Source organism: Dromiciops gliroides, chromosome 3 (genome assembly GCF_019393635.1).
Source record: "Dromiciops gliroides isolate mDroGli1 chromosome 3, mDroGli1.pri, whole genome shotgun sequence".
Taxonomy (NCBI): domain Eukaryota; kingdom Metazoa; phylum Chordata; class Mammalia; order Microbiotheria; family Microbiotheriidae; genus Dromiciops; species Dromiciops gliroides.
This window is the reverse complement of record NC_057863.1, coordinates 297,645,215-297,664,999: the sequence shown is the minus strand read 5'-3', so window position 1 is coordinate 297,664,999 and position 19,785 is coordinate 297,645,215. Positions and strand designations below refer to the sequence as shown.

The following is a 19,785-nucleotide window of genomic DNA, read 5'->3' as shown; positions in this document are numbered from 1 at the left end:
TCCCAACTGCGAATGATATTCAACTTGTATCAAGCCCCCAAACACTCCCCCAACAAGATTCCTCAAGAAATAACTAAATTAACAAAAATGTCTATTGTTTCCTTTTTTTCCCTTTTTTTTTTTGGGGGGGGGGTGCAGGGCAAAGAGGGTTAAGTGACTTGCCCAGGGTCACACAGCTAGTAAGTGTCAAGTGTCTCAGGTCGGATTTGAACTCAGGTCCTCCTGAATCCAGGGCCAGTGCTTTTATCTACTGCACTACCTAGCTGCCCAAAAATGCCTATTATTAATTGCCTATTCCATGCAAATGGAAGACCAATTTATTAAATTCAAACTCATCCACAATTATGTATATTTGAGACAGGCACTGCAGTCCAGCTGGACCTGGGGCAGGCTGTACTGCATTTGGAAAAATGGTACAGTGTATTCAAGAATCCCATCAACAGAAGAATACTTGCACAAATTACAGTGAATGAATGGAATAAAACATTATTATGCCATAAAAATAGGACATTCCATTGTCTGACAGCATTTTCCCTGGCTGTCCCTCATGCCTGGCTCTCTCTCCTCTTCCTCATGTCTTCCTGGCTTCCTTCAAGTCTCAGCTAAAATGCTACCTTCAACAAGAAGCTTCTCCTACTCCTCCAAAATCTTAGTGCCTTCCTGGTGAGACAGTCTCCACTTTATCTTTTATTATTTAACTGTGCATGGTTATTTACAGGTCTCACCCATTAGACCAAGAGCTTCATGAGAGCAAGGATTGTTTTTTTTCTTTCCATCCCTAGTTCTTCGCGCAATGCTTGGCACACAGAAGATGCTTAATAAATGTTTGTTGACTTGGTTAAGTCTTTCTTTTGTCTTTGTGTCACTAAAGCCTAGCCCTTATTTATACATAGAAGGTACTTAATAATATTGAAATCCATCTTCCCACTTGAAGTAAAAAGGAAAAAAAAAAAGATAAAAGGGTAAAATCTGGAATTTCAAATGGATTTTTGGGGAGCTTAATTAAGATCTCACTGGTAATATGTCCCAGAGCCAGGAGTTGGGTCCTATCATCCCAAATCCTATGTTCTTCTTGCCACACTGCCACCTCTAAAGCTGGTTTCTCTGGTGTGAATTAGGTGAAATTTAGAACTACCACAACCCAGGGAAAAAGGTAAATATACGCTCCAACTTACTCTAGACCTAACGAAACTAATCAAGAAACCCGGTTTGAAAACAAAATCCCCTTCCTTTTCAAAAGAGCAACGTTTTTAAATCCACCAGTGCCCTCTATCGGCCTATAGATGTACATACATACATATATACACACACATACACCTCACAAGTTCTGACCTAAAAGATTTCTGTTCAGTTTATTAACAGCTCACTATGTAAAGATTTAGTCAAGATAAATCAACTTCTATAAACCACAACTCTTTTATTCCTTACTATAGTCTTTTTGAGCTACTCTTGTGCAAAAAAAAAAAAAGAAAGAAAGAAAAGCATCATCCAGATAACCCTAACCCTCATCTTATGTGACCTTTGCCCATATTCTACATGGGCTAGGCTCACAATTCTAATTCTTACATGGTTCTCTGAAGACTCTGGAGTTCGAAAATTTGGAAACAACTCCAGTGAGATTCACTAAGGGTTGAAAGGTCCTACAGATTCCCATTAGTAGATGATGCTATGCTACCTTCATCAAGTCTCAAAACATTACAGGGCCTCCTCAATGAAATCCATGGTTACTCAGATGACATTGGCCTAAAAATCCACAATGGAAAAATTAAATGGATAAAAAATGCTCGGGGATGGGGCAGCTAGGTGGTGCAGTGCATAGAGCACCGGCCCTGGATTCAGGAGGACCTGAGTTCAAATCCGGCCTCAGACACTTAACACTTACTAGCTGTGTGACCCTGGGCAAGTCACTTAACCCCAATTGCCTCACTTAAAAAAACAAACCAAAACAACAACAACAACAAAATGCTCAGGGATGTTCTATGACTGCAAATCATGAAAGACCACAATTTCCCAAAAATCAAAACTTCAGGTTTTCTACTATCCAAAGAGCACTAGAAAGACATATACCAAATATAAGCAGATAGTCACATATGACCAAGTATTCTTACATGTGAGAAGGGACATAAAAGATATATGACTAGAAAAGAAGCTGGAATGGTCATGTAGTAAGCATGAGAAATAACAGATGGCCAAATGTACTGTACCCTCAAAAAAGACAGAGCAAGGAGTTGAGTTGGGTGTATCTTCATAAATAACTTTGTGAAGGGAAGGGAAAATGGTGGTATGGAGGGGTTGTAAATTGCATTGAGGGAAGCAATAATTGCACACATGAAATCACAGATCTCATGTCTCAATTTCTTCCTGCCAAGGCCCTCAATCCCATGATCTACCATCTCCTAAAGGCATTTTTTTTTTTTGCAGGGCAATGAGGGTTAAGTGATTTGCCCAGAATCACACAGCTAGTAAGTGTCAAGTGTCTGAGGCTGGATTTGAACTCAGGTCCTCCTGAATCCAGAGCTGGTGCTTTATCTGCTGTGCCACCTAGCTGCCCCCAAAATCAGTTTTACAGCAATGAGGAAGATGGACTGCAGTGGTGGGAGATTTGAAGCAGAGAGACCAGGGCCAGTGCTTCATCTACTGCACTGCCTAGATGCCCTCTAAAGGCAATTTAAACACTTAATCCTATCCCTTCTTTCTCATCTTCTATCTCTCCTTAGCCATTGGTTCCCTCCCCCAGTCCTTACCCTTTCCTCCCCATCTGCCCCACCTACCTTACAAACACCACCCAATACTGAAATGATCTCATTGGCTTGATCCTATCAGTCTAAAAGGGATCATCCTACCTCTTTTTTTTTTTCTTTCATAGTCAAACTCCTAGGCTTGTCTGCATACTCACTGCCTCCATTTCCTCACATTCCACATTTCTCCTACAATGTTGTTTCCAAAGATGCTGGAAGATACAAAGACAAATTATAAAGCACTCTCTGCCTTCAAAGAGCTTTCATTTTACTGAAAGGGTGGGTTGGGGGAGCACAACATGTTCGTGGATAAATAAAAACAAAAATATATGTATAATCAAGCAGTTCACCACCCCAAACTCTGGGTTTATGGGCCAGGGGCATTCCCGAAAACTACTTTCTTTAGCTTATTATGCTCCCACCAACTTGCATGTAGGTTTTCACAGATATGGATAAAAGGGTACTGAGCTCCTCAGCTCAGAAGTACTCAAGGTAACAATGCATATACCTAGCACAGAATAGCCTTTATTCTACACCATAAAATATGCAGAAAATCCAAAGGATTCACAGGATCCCATAAATAATGCAGAAAATACATAAACAAACAATGCAATTCTCTTTCATTCCAGCCCTCGGAGTCATATGTTTTGATCTTCTTTGGTAAAGACCAAAATGTTCAGGAAATCTCTCTTCTCTGGCTACAAGGTCAGATTACAGGACTCTGAATTTGGGACTAACTAGAGAGGCCACCTTCTGGCACCTGTACCACTTGAGCATGGAGTTCTTCTTTCTGTAGCATGGATTGAGGATACTACCTTCTCGCCAGATGCTTTTCTTTTACAAGATTAGCACAGCTTCCATAAATTCCATCTATGCAGAGGGCTTTCAGGTCCATACACCAAGCCCTAATCTTTCTCCTGAGAACTAGTCCAGTATTAGTAACTTCCTGCTGGAAATCCTCTACCTGGCCCCTTTGAGGGCATTTCAAACACAAAATCCAAAATGTTCCTCTTATTTCTCTCCAAATCTGTCCCTTCTCCAAACTTCTCTATTTCTGTTTAATGTCAGTAAGACCCTTCCAGACATCCTAAGAATCATCCTTCACTCTTCCCTCTCCCTAACACCTATTTATTTGCCAAGTCCTGTCATTTCTGCCTCTACCTCTGTCAAATCCAACATCTACTCTAGTTCAGATTCTCCTTATCTCTCAGGTTCACTACTGCAATAGCCTCCTGAGTCTCCCTGCTTTCATTTTCTCTCCTCTTCCCATCCATCTGCTACATAGGTGCCAAATCAGTACTCCTCTTATCACATCATTACTCCTACTCAAAAACCTTCAATAGCTTTCTTTTACTTCTAGGATGAAATATGAAATTCTCAACCTAGCACTGGATCATGAATTTAATAATCAATAATCAAATACACAAAGAACTACAAAAAATAGGACTCTGTATGAAATGGTAAACTAGTGAGGTGCATGTTAAATTTAAAATGTTAGTAACAAAATTGTTCATTTTATTTCTATATTGCATTATGAATTTTTCTTATTTTTTGCTTATAGATGTTACTTTTTCTTCCATCCCTAGTAATTTTCTTTTTTTTTTTAAGTGAGGCAATTGGGGTTAAGTGACTTGCCCATGGTCACACAGCTAGTAAGTGTTAAGTGTCTGAGGCTGGATTTGAACTCAGGTACTCCGGAGTCCAGGGCTGGTGCTCTACCCACTGTGCCACCCTGCTGCCCCCCTAGTAATTTTCCAAAAACTCATCCTTTCTCCATCAATTCTCCAATACAGCCTTCCTTTTGGATAAGGATTATCAAGCAACAGACTTAGAATTTAAGGCCCTTCATAATCTGATTCCCACCTACCTTTCTAGACTAACTTCCTATTATTCCCCTTCACCTACTCTACATTCTAGTAAAATCATACTGCTAGCTTTTTTCCATACATAACTTTCTCTGTGCTTTTGCATAAGCAGGTCTCTTTGTCTAGTATTAGTCCTTCCTCACTTCCACCTTGAAAAATCTATCTTCTTTCAAAGCAATTACCACCTCACAGTCTTTCTAACAATGTGTACTCTCTTCCTCTTGAAATTACTTTGTATACTTACCCAACCATTCTGGAGAGCAATTTGGAACCAAGCCCAAAAGGCTATAAAACTGTGCATACCCTTTGACCCAGCAATACTACTAGGTCTGTATCCCAAAAATATCATTAAAAAAAAAAAGAGAAAAGAACCCACATGTACAAAAATATTTATAGCTGCTCTTTTTGTGGTGGCAAAGAATTGGAACTATCAAGGGAATGCCCATCAATTGGGGAATGGCTGAATAAGTAGTGGTATATGAACGTAATGGAATACTCTTGTGCTGTAAGAAATTATAAGCAGGTGATTTCAGAAAAACCTGGAAAGACTCAAGTGGACTGATGCTGAGTGAAATGAGCAGAACCAAGAGAGCATTGTACAAAGTAACAACACTGTGCAATGATCAACTATAATAGACTTGGCTCTTCTCAGCAATACAATGATCAAAGACAATTCCAAAAGACCCAAGATAAAAAATGCCATTCACATCCAGAGAAAGAACTATGGAGTCTGAATGTAGATCAAAGCATACTATTTCTACTTTTTTTGTGTTTTTGTGTTTTTTTTCTTTCTCATGGTTCCCCCCTTTGTTCTGATTCTTCCTTCACAATATGACTAATGTGGAAATTTGTTTAACGTGATTGTACATGTATAACCTATATCAGATTGCTTGCTGTCTAGGGGGAAGGGAAAGGAGGGAGAAAAAATTGCAACTCAAAATCTTATGAAAATGAATGCTGAAAACTATATATGTAATGGGGGTAATAATATATTATTAAGTTTAAAAAATTACTTTCTATTTACTTACTTTTATTCCCATTCTATGTACCTCTCTCCCACACCCAACACCCAGATGTTAGGTACTTCAGAACAGGGCCTGCTTTGTTTTTGTATACTCAGCACCTAACAATGCACTGCACACAGTAGTTGATTAATCAAGTGATTAATTGAAATTTTCATCATTCAATTTTATATAATAACTTTTAGAAACTCTGGAGAGTTTTTTTTTCTAGGAGAAAAAAAAAGAATAACTGACATGAAAAGTGGGCCAGTCATGGAACAAAGGAAATATAACAGATTGACAGATTCAATTCAATAGTGTTTCATCCTCTATGGAAAAGTTACAGAAAGACATAAAAATCGTACACAAGAGGGCAAGGATGGATTCCAATCTGTTTGGCTGGAAGGAGACTAAAGAGATGAGATTGGGGAACTAAGTATTCAAAGAAATAAATTAGCAACTTTAAGAGATAACAGATGCTCTCCAAAAGAAGGAATCAGCCAAAATCTAAAAATTGCTATTTCCTCCAAATACAACAGCTGACAAGACAGAAAATTATAACAACTAGCCTTTAAAATTTTTATTGGTATCTTTTTTTTAACATCATCTACATTTCTCAATAAGACTGTCCTTCATAACAAATAAGAGGAAAAAAAGAGTTCAGCAAAAGTAAACACACTGAGGGGCAGCTAAGTGGTTCAGTGGGTAGAGCACCGGCCCTGGAGTCAGGAGGACCTGAGTTCAAATCTGAGCTCAGACACTTAACAGTTACTAGCTGTGTGACCCTAGGCAAGTCACTTAACGCCAACTGCCTCACCAAAAAAAAAAAAAAAGTAAACACACTGAGAGCAGCTAAACTATGCGATGCTCCAAATACATAGTTTTGTCTATCTGCAAAGGAGGAGAAAAGAAAAAGGTGCCCTTCCCATCTATTCTTTGGGACCAAATAAGTTTGGATATCATGGTTTTACAGCATTCAGTTTAAAGTGTTTTGTTTTTCTTTCCAATTCATTGTTATCACTGGACCCTTTTTCTTTGTCAGATGTAGTCACTGGGCTTGGGGCTCCTGCCTCAAGCTTCTCTACTCTCTAATCAATCCTGCACATAGCTGTCAAAATAATTTTCTTAAAGCACAGTTCTAATGATGTCATTCCCCTGCTTAAAAAGCTGCAGTGTCTCCTTACTGCCAGTAGGATAAAAATGACAAATTCTTCTGACTGGATTTCAGAGCTCTTCCCAATTTGACTCCGGCCTGCTTTTCCAGGTGTGTTACATGTGACTTCCTTTCATGCACAGTCTGGTCCAAATGGCCTACTGACTGTTCAGCGTACGTCTCCTGCTTCCATGCCTTTGCTCAGGCTGATATCTCATCCCTGGAATGCAATCCTTCCTCACCTTAGAATCCCTAGCTCCTCTCTAGCCTTATGTGAGGCTTTGCCTCATCTGCCCCTCCTCCATCTGCTAGTATCCCCTCCCTCCAATGACAGTACTTTATATATATTTTGTATTTACTTATATGGGAACACATTGTTGTTCCTGATAGAATGTAACCTCTTTGTGAGCAGGGACTATTTCATTTTTGTTTTTATAACCCCAAAGCTTAAGCATAGCAGACACAATGTTTGCTGGCTGATTGATTTCTCCACTAATGTTCTACTCTCCCACTCTTTAGCAGGGTCAAGTTGTTCTCTAGATTCTCAGTGTGTGTTAAGTCCTACCAAGCTGGAAAGTAACTGGGCTTGGTAATTGGCCCAGAGGTTCATTTTTCATCAGCAGACCAAGTAGTTAAATGCTAAGAGGCTCCACCACCAGAGAGATGATTCTTTTCCTTTTGGTAATTCCTGCAGTCATACTGTGACCTGGGGTCATTACTGAAGAACTCAGCCAATGATATTATGTATCCTTCAAGTATTTTTATAAATGTGAACTACAATTCAAATTTGAATTTAATTATACATTTATGCCCCCACTTTCTTCACAACTTTCATGAGGCATGTGGCAAAAATCCATTTTACATAGGCTCAGAGACATTAAAGTAACTTGTAACAGAGCTAGTAACTAAAAACAGGATTTTAACTCAGATCTTTCTATAAATCTAGGAGGCATTTCAAACTTCATATGCACCAAACTGAACTTAAAGTCCTTCCCTGAAACCACTCCCCCTCCCCAACTTCTCTGCTTGTTTTTATAGCACTGCTCTTCCAGTCACTTAGGTTTCCAACCTTGGCCTTATCCTTGACTCTTCAGTTCCCTCATCCTAAGTGTCTGAAAGGCTGTCTTGCCCATTCTTGCCTCCACATCTCACATCTGTACCTTTCTCTCTTTTCTCACAGGCACTACCCTAGTTCACTCATATCACTTCTCTCTTGGACTACTGGAGTACTAATTGGTTTCCCTGTCTCATTTCTCCTTTCTCCAATCCATCCTCCACGCAGAGGACAAAGTAATTTTCTTCAAGTCCAAGTCTGACCATGTCACTATCCAAACTCCAATGGCTCCCCAATAAAATGTTACTGTTTAGCTTTTAAATACCTTCACAACCTGGCCTCAACCTACCTCCAACCATATTATACATTATTCTACTTCCCAAACTCTCCCATCTCTTTCACCTTTTTGCTGGCTTTACTACCATGCCACCAATACACTCCTACCTCACCTCTGCCTCTTAGGATCCCTTATTTCCAAGTGGAGCTATACCTATTACACAAAGTCTTTCCTGATCGTCTCTACTACTCCACTCCCCCTCCCCAGCACCAATTTTGCTTTGTATAAACCTATTTCTGTATATTCCTCTGGATAGAGTGTAACCTCCTGGAGGAGAGGGATGTCTCTGTATTCCCCCAGTGGCAAACTAAATGTTTGGAACATAAGCATTAAATCAGTGCTTGACTGATTCCACAAAGGGGTGAAATACCCTTAGGGTATATACACCTAGTACATGGTACCCTAGCATAGTAGAATAAGTTCTTTAAGGACCAGAGCTTTTTTTCCTGTGGTCTTTGCCTCCACATCACAGTGTACTGAAGAAAGAGTAGGTGCTTAATAAATGTTTGTGGCTTTGGATTAGCTATGTTTCAATTTCAAAGCTCCAGACATTGACTCAGGACTGCACTGGCACTGACTGCACTTCAGGGAGACAGTGGTCTCACATACATTCTATACACACACACACATATATTTTACACAAATATATATGTTATACACATATACATGTATATACCATGTATACCGTGCCTATATCTATGCAAAACACATAAGTAAACATGCACGTGTTTACATAAAATACATACATGTGCGGATATCCATATATACAAATACATACACGTTTCTCAGTGTCTTCCCAAGAGCTGTGGTGGAGTAATCTCTGCTCTAGAAGCGCTAGATTTGAAGTCATTAGGGACCGATTTTAAATGCAGTCTCAGTGACTAACCTTTTCCATCCTGGCCAAAGCACTTAACCTCAGTCTTAGTTTGCTCACATGTAAAACAAATAAGCCTTTATTAAACACCTAATATTCTCCAAGCACTGGGTTTAACAAAGATAAAAGTGAAACAGCTCCAACCCTTCAGGAGCTTACATTCTAAAGGAGGGAGAATTTGTAAATATCAAGGCACATACAAAATAATAGTATTGACGAGGCAAATACAAAAATCACAATATAATAGCTAGTTTTTCTCTTTTTAAGATTTGCAAAGTGCTTCATAAACACGATCTCATTTGATCATCACAACAATCCTATGAGGTGGGTGCTATTTATCATCCCCAGAGGTTTAAAAAAAAAAAAAAAAACTTGCCCAGTGTCACACAGCCACTACGTGTGGGAGGCTGGATCTGAACTCAGTTCTTTCTGACTCAGGGCCCGGGGCTCCAAGCACCTTACTAGCTTACTCCCTTGAGAGGAAAAGTCTCTGGGTGGGGAGGGACTAAAAGCTGACCCCAGGGAATTCAAGGGAGCTACTGTGAGCATCTCAGGCGTGGGTCACGCCCAGTGCAAACGCGGAGAAGGGCAAAGCTCTAAGGTCCCCCTCGAGACGCTAAAGAGACACAAGGCCATTATTGAAGATGCTCCGGGGAACCGCGCCCGGGGCTTCGCGCTCCACGCGTCACGCGTGCGCGTGGGGGGCGGGGGTCAGGGGGTGAAATAAGCGCTTTAAGCGCCCCGCTGACCAGGACTGAGCCGCTGTCCCCGGGCGTAACCAGCACCGCACCAGTACTGTCCCCGGGGGAGCCCGGAGCAGGAGCCGCAAAGAAGCACCCCGAGCCGGCGGCCGAGGCAGAGGGCGGAGGGAGCGACAGCTGCAGCGGGGCCCGGCGCTGCTCACCTTGAACATGTTGCTGGCAGCAGTGGAGGATCCGGCTTGGGGGTCACCTCAGTTTAACTCCACCCCCCGCAGAAAGGTCTACTACGGCAATCCACTCAGGACAATCTTATCCAGAGAACTACGCGAACGCGGGAAGCCGCCGGCGACCCGTAGTATAAACTTTATTAATAGCCTGGCCCTAGCCTCTGACACCGGCTGGTTATGCGTCACCAAGAGCAAATGAGGAGGGGGAGGGCGGAGCCTCTCCGCGATTGCTAGGCAGCGGGGCAAACGCGCGCACGCGCGATAGCCGGGGCTGCAGGCAGTCCGGCTGCAGAGGTTTCGGGGGGGCTGTTGGGAGCTGCCGGGGCTACAGAAACGCCGGGGATAGTCCAACGTTTGTTCCCATCCGCCCCGGCGCAAGATCCGGACGCAGAGGCTGACCGGGCGTACGTGGAGGAAGCTGCTCCTTGGGCTGACGCCGTGAAAGCCGCTGCTTTCCCCCTCCCCGCCCCCGTCGTCGTCAGTTACCACCACCGAGTCTTTGTGTTGATGCCCCTGGACTTGTTTTCACTATGAAATAAAAACCTCCAACCCATCATCACCAACCTCCGAGCCCTTGCCTCCCCCCCGAAGCCCAACCTCAAGTCTGCCTTCATCCATCCCCCGCTCTGCTCATGAGTCTCCAGATACGCGGACCGGACTTTGGAAAGAAAGAAAGAAAAAAAGAGAAAAAGAAAAAAATCCAAAAAACCGGAGATCCCCTCGGTTACGGTCGTGACTGGCAGTGAGGACCCGGCTACAGGGTCCCGTTAGAGACCCCTTCTCAGTTCGGTCAAGAAGTGAGAGGTAAAGGCGAAGAGACAAGGAACAGTCCCCCAAATCGGAGAGCTGAGGGGCTGCCATGTGGAAGAAGAAGGATCTGGGTTCAAATCCAGCCTCAAACACTCACTAGGAAGTGTGACCCTGGGGCAAGTCACTTCACCTCTGCTCCAGTTTCCTCATCTGTAAAATGGGGATAATAGCCCCTTGTTCTGAGGATCAAATGAAATAATTGTCAAGCAATTGGCTCAGTGCCTGGCACATAGTAAGCGCTGTATAAATTTTGGCAGTTTTTAGCTATTATTACTGATATGATCTCAGTTGATCCTTGAAAGCCTAGGAGGTAAATGTTTTACAAATGAGGAAACTGAGGTTGAGAGAAGGCAAGTGACTTTGGGGAGGGTGGAATCGCACAGCTGACATATCTTCCCAGAAGAGGAGTTATACTCTTCATCCCCAGGGGAGAACTAGGAACTATCCTAGGTGGAAGGAAGATTCAGAAAAATAGAGCTAGCAGGGATCTTGTGGGTCATCTAGTGCAAAGCTTCTTAAACTGTGGGTTGAGTAAATTTGGGGGTAGCAGAAAATCTGGCAACATTAAAAGGTTATGTATACCTATTTTACATACCTATATACCCAGGGTTGCATAAAAATTTCTGGAGGAAGGGGGGTGAGGGAGGAGGGGTCTCCCATGGGACCCTTTTTGCCCCTCTGGGCTGTGTTTCTTTCTTGATTTAGACTCGGGTTTGGATAAATGCTCAGATGCTATGGTAAAGGGGGTAGCCAGCCTCACCAACCCACAAGTCCCAGCCCACTTAGGGGGTAAGATGGGTCTTAACACTTTTCCACCACAATACCACCATAGGTCGGCTTGGGGGAAGATCAGGGATGAAAAATCTACCAAGTTGTTATAGGTTACTTCCCATGTTTGGACACAACTCATATTACCCAATGCCAGAAACCCTTCTCTCACCCGTCTGGAGAGACAAATGGGATGGTTTTCTGGGACTCCAACAAAGGTGGATATAATCTTTTCTGCTGTCCTTATTACAGGGAAAAGTAGCTCCAAATCCCTACAACTCTCATCATTTGCAAACCTGTTCTGGTATTGAAGGAAACATAGGAACCCCTCCAGGCTAAAATCTGGACTTAGAGTATGGGCATCTGGTCTTCCCAAAGCGCTGACCCATTCCATCCAAGCATTTGAATCTCTGAACCCAGTCTCTGTCTCCACTGTCTGTCTCAAACTTGGCCAAAGTTATGTGTAATAAAATGGCAGAGTTGGATTATATAAGGAAATAATAATAAAGGTTGTGGGGATAAGAATGCTGGGTTTAGAGTCTGGAAGGCCTGAATTTAAATCCTGCCCCAGACAATAGTTGTGTAACCATGGGCAAGTCTCAACCTCTCCCAGCTTGGCCTTTGCTTATCCTAAACTGGAAATTAAAATAGCACCTACCTTCCAGGGCTATTGTGAGAATCAGATGAGATATTTGTAAAAAGCTTCATAAACCTTAAAGCTCTATATAAATACTACTTGTTCTTCATCATAATAATATGAGGAAAACCTATTAAACACTCCAAGCGGGTATTCATAACCTTTACATATGAACCCCAAGGGTTCATACGTATATATGCCCAGGGTCACACAGTTAGTAAGTGTCAAGTGTCTGAGGCCAGATTTGAGCTCAGGTCCTCTTGAATCCAGGGCCGGTACTTTATCCACTGCACCACCTGGCTGCCCTGGAAAATATTTTGTAAAAAGGTTCATAGACCTCAGTGATTAGAGCTTTAATAAAGTACAATGAGTTGCTTCAGGAGCTGGCTTAAGGAAGGATGATGACCATATTCAAATATATGGTTGGGATTTTTGTTCAGGTATAGGTTTGTACAAATGGCCTCTAAAGTGCAGACTCTAAAATTGCATGATTCTGTGAAAACTATTCATGGAAGTCTATATTAATCCATGAATATTTAGGATGCAAGTTTTTCAGAATTTGTTGACTCTTTGCTTGTCGTGCCTGTTAGCTGTGGGGGTCCCTCCATTCCAGGCTTCTTCTCTTCTCCTTTGATGTTATTTCACCTGGTGATCTTCTCAGTACCCATAGATTCTGTTATCATCTCTATGCATATTAATCTCATCTTGGAAAAATGTTGTGGGTTTTTTTGACAGATAAGTAAACTAAAACTCCAAGAAGTTAAATGATTTTTCCATAATCACATAGCTATTAAATATGATCAGATTTGATCATACCACTAGAAAGTGCCTCAGCCTGGAACGTAGACCTAGATCTTTTGACTCAAGTCTGGGACTCTTTCCTCCATACCATATTATAGTCATAGAATGTTAGGGCTGGAGAGGTTCTTAAAGCTTATTAATTTAATCCCTTTGTTTTATAAATAAAGAACCTGAAGAACAGATTAGGGTAAATGACTTATCCAGGGTCACACAGCTAGTTAAAAATTAATCTGGTACTATAGAATCCAGATCCAGTCCTTGATCCAGTGGTTTTATTAATAACACAATTTTCTATTATATGAAGTGCTGTAAACTTAATAGCATCCTAAAAAAAATCTTTGCTTTGCTTTTTAAGGGTTTTGAAATTAGCATTATAATAATATTTCACACAAACTATCTTGACTAGGGTTCAAACAATGTGACAAAATGGAAATTATGTTAATTTTCTTTGCTTTCAGATTTCTTCACCGTGAAAAATGTCATCTTTAAATTCGTCAGAGCTGTATGGAGACTCAGATGATTCAGAATTAGCAGCTGAATTTCAGGAAGTAAATCTGCCAGATGTTGTACCACTAGAAGACCTTAAAGCGTAAGCACTCAGTTGTTGGATATATACAAATTTTGGCATTTGTACCAATTTCTTTATGTCATTATCCCAGATGACACAGAGTAGTTTTAAGATCTGTTGCTTGTGGATCATACATTTGTTTTTAAATTAATTTTGAACTAATTTGAACTCTAGCTTCTGTGTCCATCTCCATGAGACTTAAAATAAAACAACACCATACCATGCATTATTCTCATAAACAGTAACATTATGCAGCTTGATTCACATATTTATCAGGTATCTTTTATATACAGGACATTGTGCTATAATTTAAATTATTGGGGATTATATATTAATGACCATTGTACCAGTTTGGGTAGTAAGCATTTATTATTAATTAATATCACATATTATTAAAGTATTGACTGGGTGTCTCTCTGACTTCCCCACTAGTCACAGGCTTATAGACCTAAACAATTACATACCCAGCAGAGGAGGTGGTGTGTGGAGAATAAGAGAGTCCGGGGAAGAAGAGAGCCAAGATCTCGACCCTGGTGTGCCCAAGGATTTTATCCTCTTTTTGGTAGAGTCGGGTCACCATACATTGATCTAAGCTAATTGGGGTTAGCATCATTCAGCTCCATTGATTGACATGACTTGAGGGGTGGTCTAGAGATCAAATTCCAACCATGTAGGTGTGCTTCTTCCCCTGGCTAATCAGAAGGTCTACATTCCTTTTGTTAAGCTGAAGGCTCTTCCCAGGCTGGTTTCTGGTGAGGGGGAGAGAACAGCTAAAACTGTCTGGGTTTCCCCTAGAAATCCATTATTAATAATTATTTTCTCACAGCTAGGAGAGATTGAAAAAAAATCTGATACTTCTTGATCACATGGAATTCTGTTTACTACTGGGACCATGACTCATGACATTGTAACATGCACAAATAACAGTCTGTCAATCATATTTATTATGATTGTGGCAAGAATCAAAGATAGAAAGAATGTCATATTAGTCCCTCACATTCTAGTGGGGGAGATAGCATATAAAGGGGTACATACATACAATATTTATAAAGAGTAGATGAAAGGTAATTTCAGAGTGGGGGACAATAACCAGATTGAGTTGAGGGGAGAGATTATCATCAGTGAAGGCCTCTTGCTAAAGGTAGGATTCAAACTGAATCTTGAAGGAAGCTAGGGAAATAAGAAGACAGCAAGGAGGAGGAAGAGCCCAGTGCAATGGCACTGAGATGGTGATGCAGGGTTGGGTTTTAGAAACAGCAAATGGTCACTCTATTTGGATCGTAGAGATAATAGTATAAGAAGAGTGATATGAATAATAATATCTGAATAATGACAGAGGACTTTATATTTGATCCTAGAGATAATAGAGAGAGTAACTGGGGTTTACTTAGTGGTGGAGTGACATAGTCAAAATTAGGCTTTGAGAAAACCACTGGCCACTGAGTAGAGGATGAGTTGAAGTAGGAGAAGACTTTTGGTAGGGAGATCAATTAGATGGCTTTCGAAATAGACTGGACAAGCAGTGGTGAGAGCCCGAATTAGGGTGGTGGCAGTGTGAGTAAAAAGAAAGGGATGTAATATATATGAGAAGTGTTGTGAAGGCAGAAATGATAAGATAGGGCAGTGGATTATTTATTTGGGGTGAGAGGAGTCATTTCTTTGACACTTTGGTATCATAGATGACACCCAAAATACAGTCCTGAGCTACCCTCAACAGTAACAAAAGGTTTGAGAGGTGGAGCCAGGATGGCAGAGTAGCAGGAAAAGTACAAGTCCTTTCCCCTATTTCTAAAGTCTCTAGATAGATTTGGAAAATGCACTAGACTAAGTTTTGATGGAAAAATAGTACAGTGAGTTTTTTCCTCCAGCCCAGGTTGGCATAGGGAGAACAGACTGAGACATTTCTGAACATTTAGGATGATCAGAAGATCAGGAGCACACCACAAGGACTCTAACACAGGGAGAGACTGTGTCCTAGGGTGAAAAGAGGTCTCTGAGCATACAGCGGGCACCTAATACAGGGTGTAGGAACAGGTAGGTGCCAGTTGACAGTTTTTGTCACCTACTCCCAATTGTCCTGGATCACAGATCCAGGGAAGGCTAAGGAAAGGACCTATGCTCAAGGGTGAAGAAGTTGTAGAACTTAGGGATCATCCTAAGCAAAGAGGAATTTTAGAAGCAAGTAGCAGCAGTGTCGTTTAGATCCCAGAAGCAGAGTGGGGGTGTCATTTCCAGCTTTCAGCCTAATCAGAAGCTTGCAAGGAATAACCAGGGCAGAAATACCAAACCAGAGCAAACCTTGCAGTTCTATCTCTGAATCATAGGAGCTTTCAAGCTGGATGATAAGGGCTGAGTCTAGCAGCAGTTTAATGTTGCTCAGATGCAAACCTAGGTAAGGAATATGCAGAGCTTAGAACAAGGGGCCAGTGATCAGACTTTGCCCTGGCTCAGAAAACTTTGAGAGCACTGAAAAAAAAAAATGCTGAAAGCTTACAGGTTTCCAGGTTAAACTCTTCCTGAGAACCTGGAATAATATAACAATCAATATCCCCACCCCCCACCCCCAAAGCAGCAGCAGGACCAATGCAAACCTTCCTTTAGAGCCTAAACCCAATAGAAAGTCTAAAGTCAGAAAGTAGGCTAGAAGACTGAAGAAACAGAAAAAGAATCTCACCATAAAAGGTTTTTATGGTGACAGGAACCACTCAATACACAAAGCCAAAAGAAGATAATTACTCCAAAACTTCTACAAGCAAAACCTCAAATAAAAATAACAGCTTGGGCATAAATTCAACTAGAATTCCTGGAAGATGTGATGCAAGGGTTTTAAAAAGTTTAAAATGTTTTGAAATTTTTTTAATGAAATAGGCATACAAGGGGGGAAATTGGAAACAAACAAATGCAGAAAAACAGAAATATTACATATACCTCTTTCTGACCATAATGCCATAAAAATTACATTCAGGGGCAGCTAGATGGCGCAGTGGATATTGCACCAACCCTGGAGTCAGGAGGACCTGAGTTCAAATCCGGCCTCAGACACTTAACATTTACTAGCTGTGTGACCCCGGGCAAGTCACTTAACCCCAATTGCCTCACCAAAAAAAAATTAAAAAAAAAGATAAGGATAACAATGAGATAACATACCACAATTTGTACTGAAGGGACATTTTATATTTGTAAATAAAAGAGAGGAATTGGGCATGCAACTAAAAAAAAATCTAGAAAACCAATAAAATAAAAACTCCCTGAAAACAGAAATCCTCAAAATCAAAGAAGAGATTAACTAAATTGAAGTTTAAAAAGTCACTGAATTACTAAATGAAACTAGGAGTTGGTTTTATGAAAAACCTAATAACAGATGAATCATTGGCTAATTTGATTTTTAAAAAAAGAATACCAAATTACTAGTATCGAAAATGAAAAAGATTAATTCATCACCAATGAAAATTAAATAAAAGTAATTATTAGGAGCTATTTTGCCTAACCCTATACTAATAAAACTGACAAAATCTCGATTAAATGGATGACTATATAAAAATATAAATTATCCATATTAACACAACAGAAAATAAGAATATTTAAATAACCCTTTCTTAGAAAAAATTAAACATGCCAGAAATGAACTTCCTAAGGGAAAAAAAATCCAGAACTAAATGGATTTACAAGTGATTTCTATCAAATATTTAAAGAATCACTAATTTTAATACCATATGAACTATTTGAAAAAATAAGTAAAGAAGGAATCCTTTCAAATTACTTCTGTAACAGAAATATGGTCTTGATACCTAAATCAGGGAGAGTCAAAACAGAAAAAGAAAGCTATAGACCAATTTCCCTAATGGATATTGATGCAAAAATTTAAATAAGATAATAGCAAGGAAATTACAGCAATATATCACAAAGACCATACACTATAATCAGGCTGCATTTATACCAGAAATGCAGGGCTAGTTCACTATTAGGAAAACCATAAGCATAATTGACCATATTAACAACAAAAAATTCATATGATCATTTCAATAGATGTAGAAAAAGCTTTAGATAAAATAAAACACCCATTCCTATTAAAAAATACTATGAAGCATGAAAAGAAATGGAGTTTTCCTTAAAATAAGTAGTATATCTATCTAAAACCAAGAGACAGCATTATTTACAATTGGTATAAACTAGAAACCTTCCCAAAAGATCTGGAGTGAAGCAAGAATGTCCATTATCACCATCACTGTTCAGTATTATACTAAGAAATAAATGCTAGCTATAGTAATAAGACAAGAAAGAAATTGAAGGAATAAACATAAACCACAAGGAAACAACTGTTGCTTTTTGCAGATGATATAATGGTATAGAGAACCCTGAAGAGCTAATGGTAGAACTAGTTGAAATGATAACTTTAGCAAATTTTCAGGATGTAAAATAAACCCACACAAATCATCATTTCTATGTATTGCCCCCCCCCCAAAAAAAAAAAACAGCAGAAAGAGAAAGAGAAATTCCATTTAAAATAACTGCAGTTAGTATAAAATACTTGTGAATCTACTTACCAAGACACACACAGAAGCTATATATGAACACAAAATACTCTTCACACAGGGCTAGATCTAAATAATTAGAGTAATATTAATTGCTTGTAGGTAGGGAGAGCCAATATAATAAAAATGATAATACTATTGAAATTAATTTACTTACTTAGTTCCATATCAATGTGTCGAGTAAAACTATATGTGGTTGCCTTATTTCTGTCCCAAGTTTAGGGAAAATTAGCTGGGGTTTCTAAAATATTTGTTACTTATAAATTAGAAGCTTTAGCACCAGTTTGGGGCATTAAGCGTTTATTAAAGCATAAGAAATATTAGTAAAGAGAACACTTGGCCCCTCAAGTCGGGGCCTCTAAGCATTCCAAAACCAATTATTTTCTCACATCAGTCTACCAAAGAATTACTTTGTAGAGCTAAAAAAAATAGTAACAGTTCATCTGGAGGAATGAAAGGTCAAGAATTTCAAGGGAATCAATGGGGAAAAAAAGGGAAAGAAGGAAGACTAGCAGTACTAGATCTCAAACTATATTACCAAGCAGTCATCATTGGAACAATATGGTACCAGATGAGATTTAGAGTAGTTGACCAATGAATTAGATTAAGCACACAATACAGAGAAGCAAATAATTACAGTACCTAGTGTTTGGTAAACTGGAATACCCCAGCTATTGGGGCAGGAACTTACTATATGACAAAAACTGCTGGAAAAACTAGAAAGTAGTCCGGCAGAAACTCAATCCAACAGACCAGCATCTCACACCATAAACCAAGATAAATTAAAAATGAGTACCTGATTTATATATAAATGGTGAAATTATAAGCAAATTGAGGGAATATGGAAGAAATTACCTGTCAGATCTCTGGATAGGGGAGGAGTTCATTACCAAACAAAAGAGAAAAAGATTTGTGGAGGTAAAATGGATAGTTTTGATTTTATAAAATTAAACCGTTTTTGTACAAACAAAACCAATGCAGTGGAAATTAGAAGAAAAGCAAGAAACTGGGGGAAATTTTGCAGCAAGTTGCTCTAATAAAGGTCTCATTTCTCAAATATATAGACATCTAAGCCAGATTTATAAAATAGTGAGCCATTCCCCAGTTGATAAATGGTTATGAAGAGTTTTCAGAGGAAAAAATCAGAGCTATAGATAGTCATGTGAAAAAATGTTCGAAATCACTAATTAGAAAAATGCAATTTTAAACAATCCTGGGGTACCATCTCACATCCATCAGATTGCCTAAGATAGCAGAAAAGGAAAATGACAAATGTTGGAGGGAATTTGAGAAAATGTAGCTATGAACTAGTGTAACCATTCTGGAGAATGATTTGGAACCATGCTCAAAGGGCTATCAAATTGTGCATACTTTAACCCAGCAATATCTCTACTAGGTCTATACCCTAAGGAGATCAAAGAAAAAGAAAAAGGATTCATATGTAGAAAAATAGCAGCTCTTTTTATGGTGGTAAAGATTTAGAAACTTTTGGGATGCCTATCAGTTGTAGAATGGCTGAATAAGTTATGGTAAATGAATATGACAAAATACTATTATGCTATAAGAAATGATGAAGAGACAAAAATATAAATTGCCTAGATTAGCAGAAGAGGAAATAAAATATCTAAATAGACCTATTTTAGAAAAAGAAATTGAATAGGCCATAAATGAGCTTCCTAAGAGAAAAGCACCAGGACCAGATGGATTTACAAGTGAATT

At 39.7% G+C, this 19,785-nt stretch overlaps 2 protein-coding genes across 3 annotated transcripts in view; one reads left to right on the top strand and one right to left on the bottom strand.

Annotated features, from left to right (window-relative positions):
- Positions 1 to 10,097, bottom strand: part of APOO (apolipoprotein O) — an 87,585-nt gene extending 77,488 nt beyond the window's left edge. Inside the window, exons 1-2 of one of the 2 annotated variants that reach the window (XM_043994173.1) lie at positions 9,927 to 10,097; positions 2,844 to 2,950 (exon numbers count right to left, since the gene is read on the bottom strand). In XM_043994173.1, coding sequence (XP_043850108.1) covers positions 2,844 to 2,864 — 21 coding nt within the window. In that variant the 5' untranslated portion in view covers positions 2,865 to 2,950; positions 9,927 to 10,097. The remainder of the gene's footprint in view (positions 1 to 2,843; positions 2,951 to 9,926) is intronic. The other variant, XM_043994174.1, reaches the window with a different exon arrangement.
- Positions 10,098 to 10,614: 517 nt separating this feature from the next.
- C3HXorf58 (chromosome 3 CXorf58 homolog) overlaps positions 10,615 to 19,785 on the top strand; it is a 53,985-nt gene continuing 44,814 nt past the window's right edge. The window contains exons 1-2 of the mRNA XM_043994171.1: positions 10,615 to 10,754; positions 13,425 to 13,555. Of these exons, the coding sequence (XP_043850106.1) occupies positions 13,443 to 13,555 (113 nt within the window). The 5' untranslated portion in view covers positions 10,615 to 10,754; positions 13,425 to 13,442. The remainder of the gene's footprint in view (positions 10,755 to 13,424; positions 13,556 to 19,785) is intronic.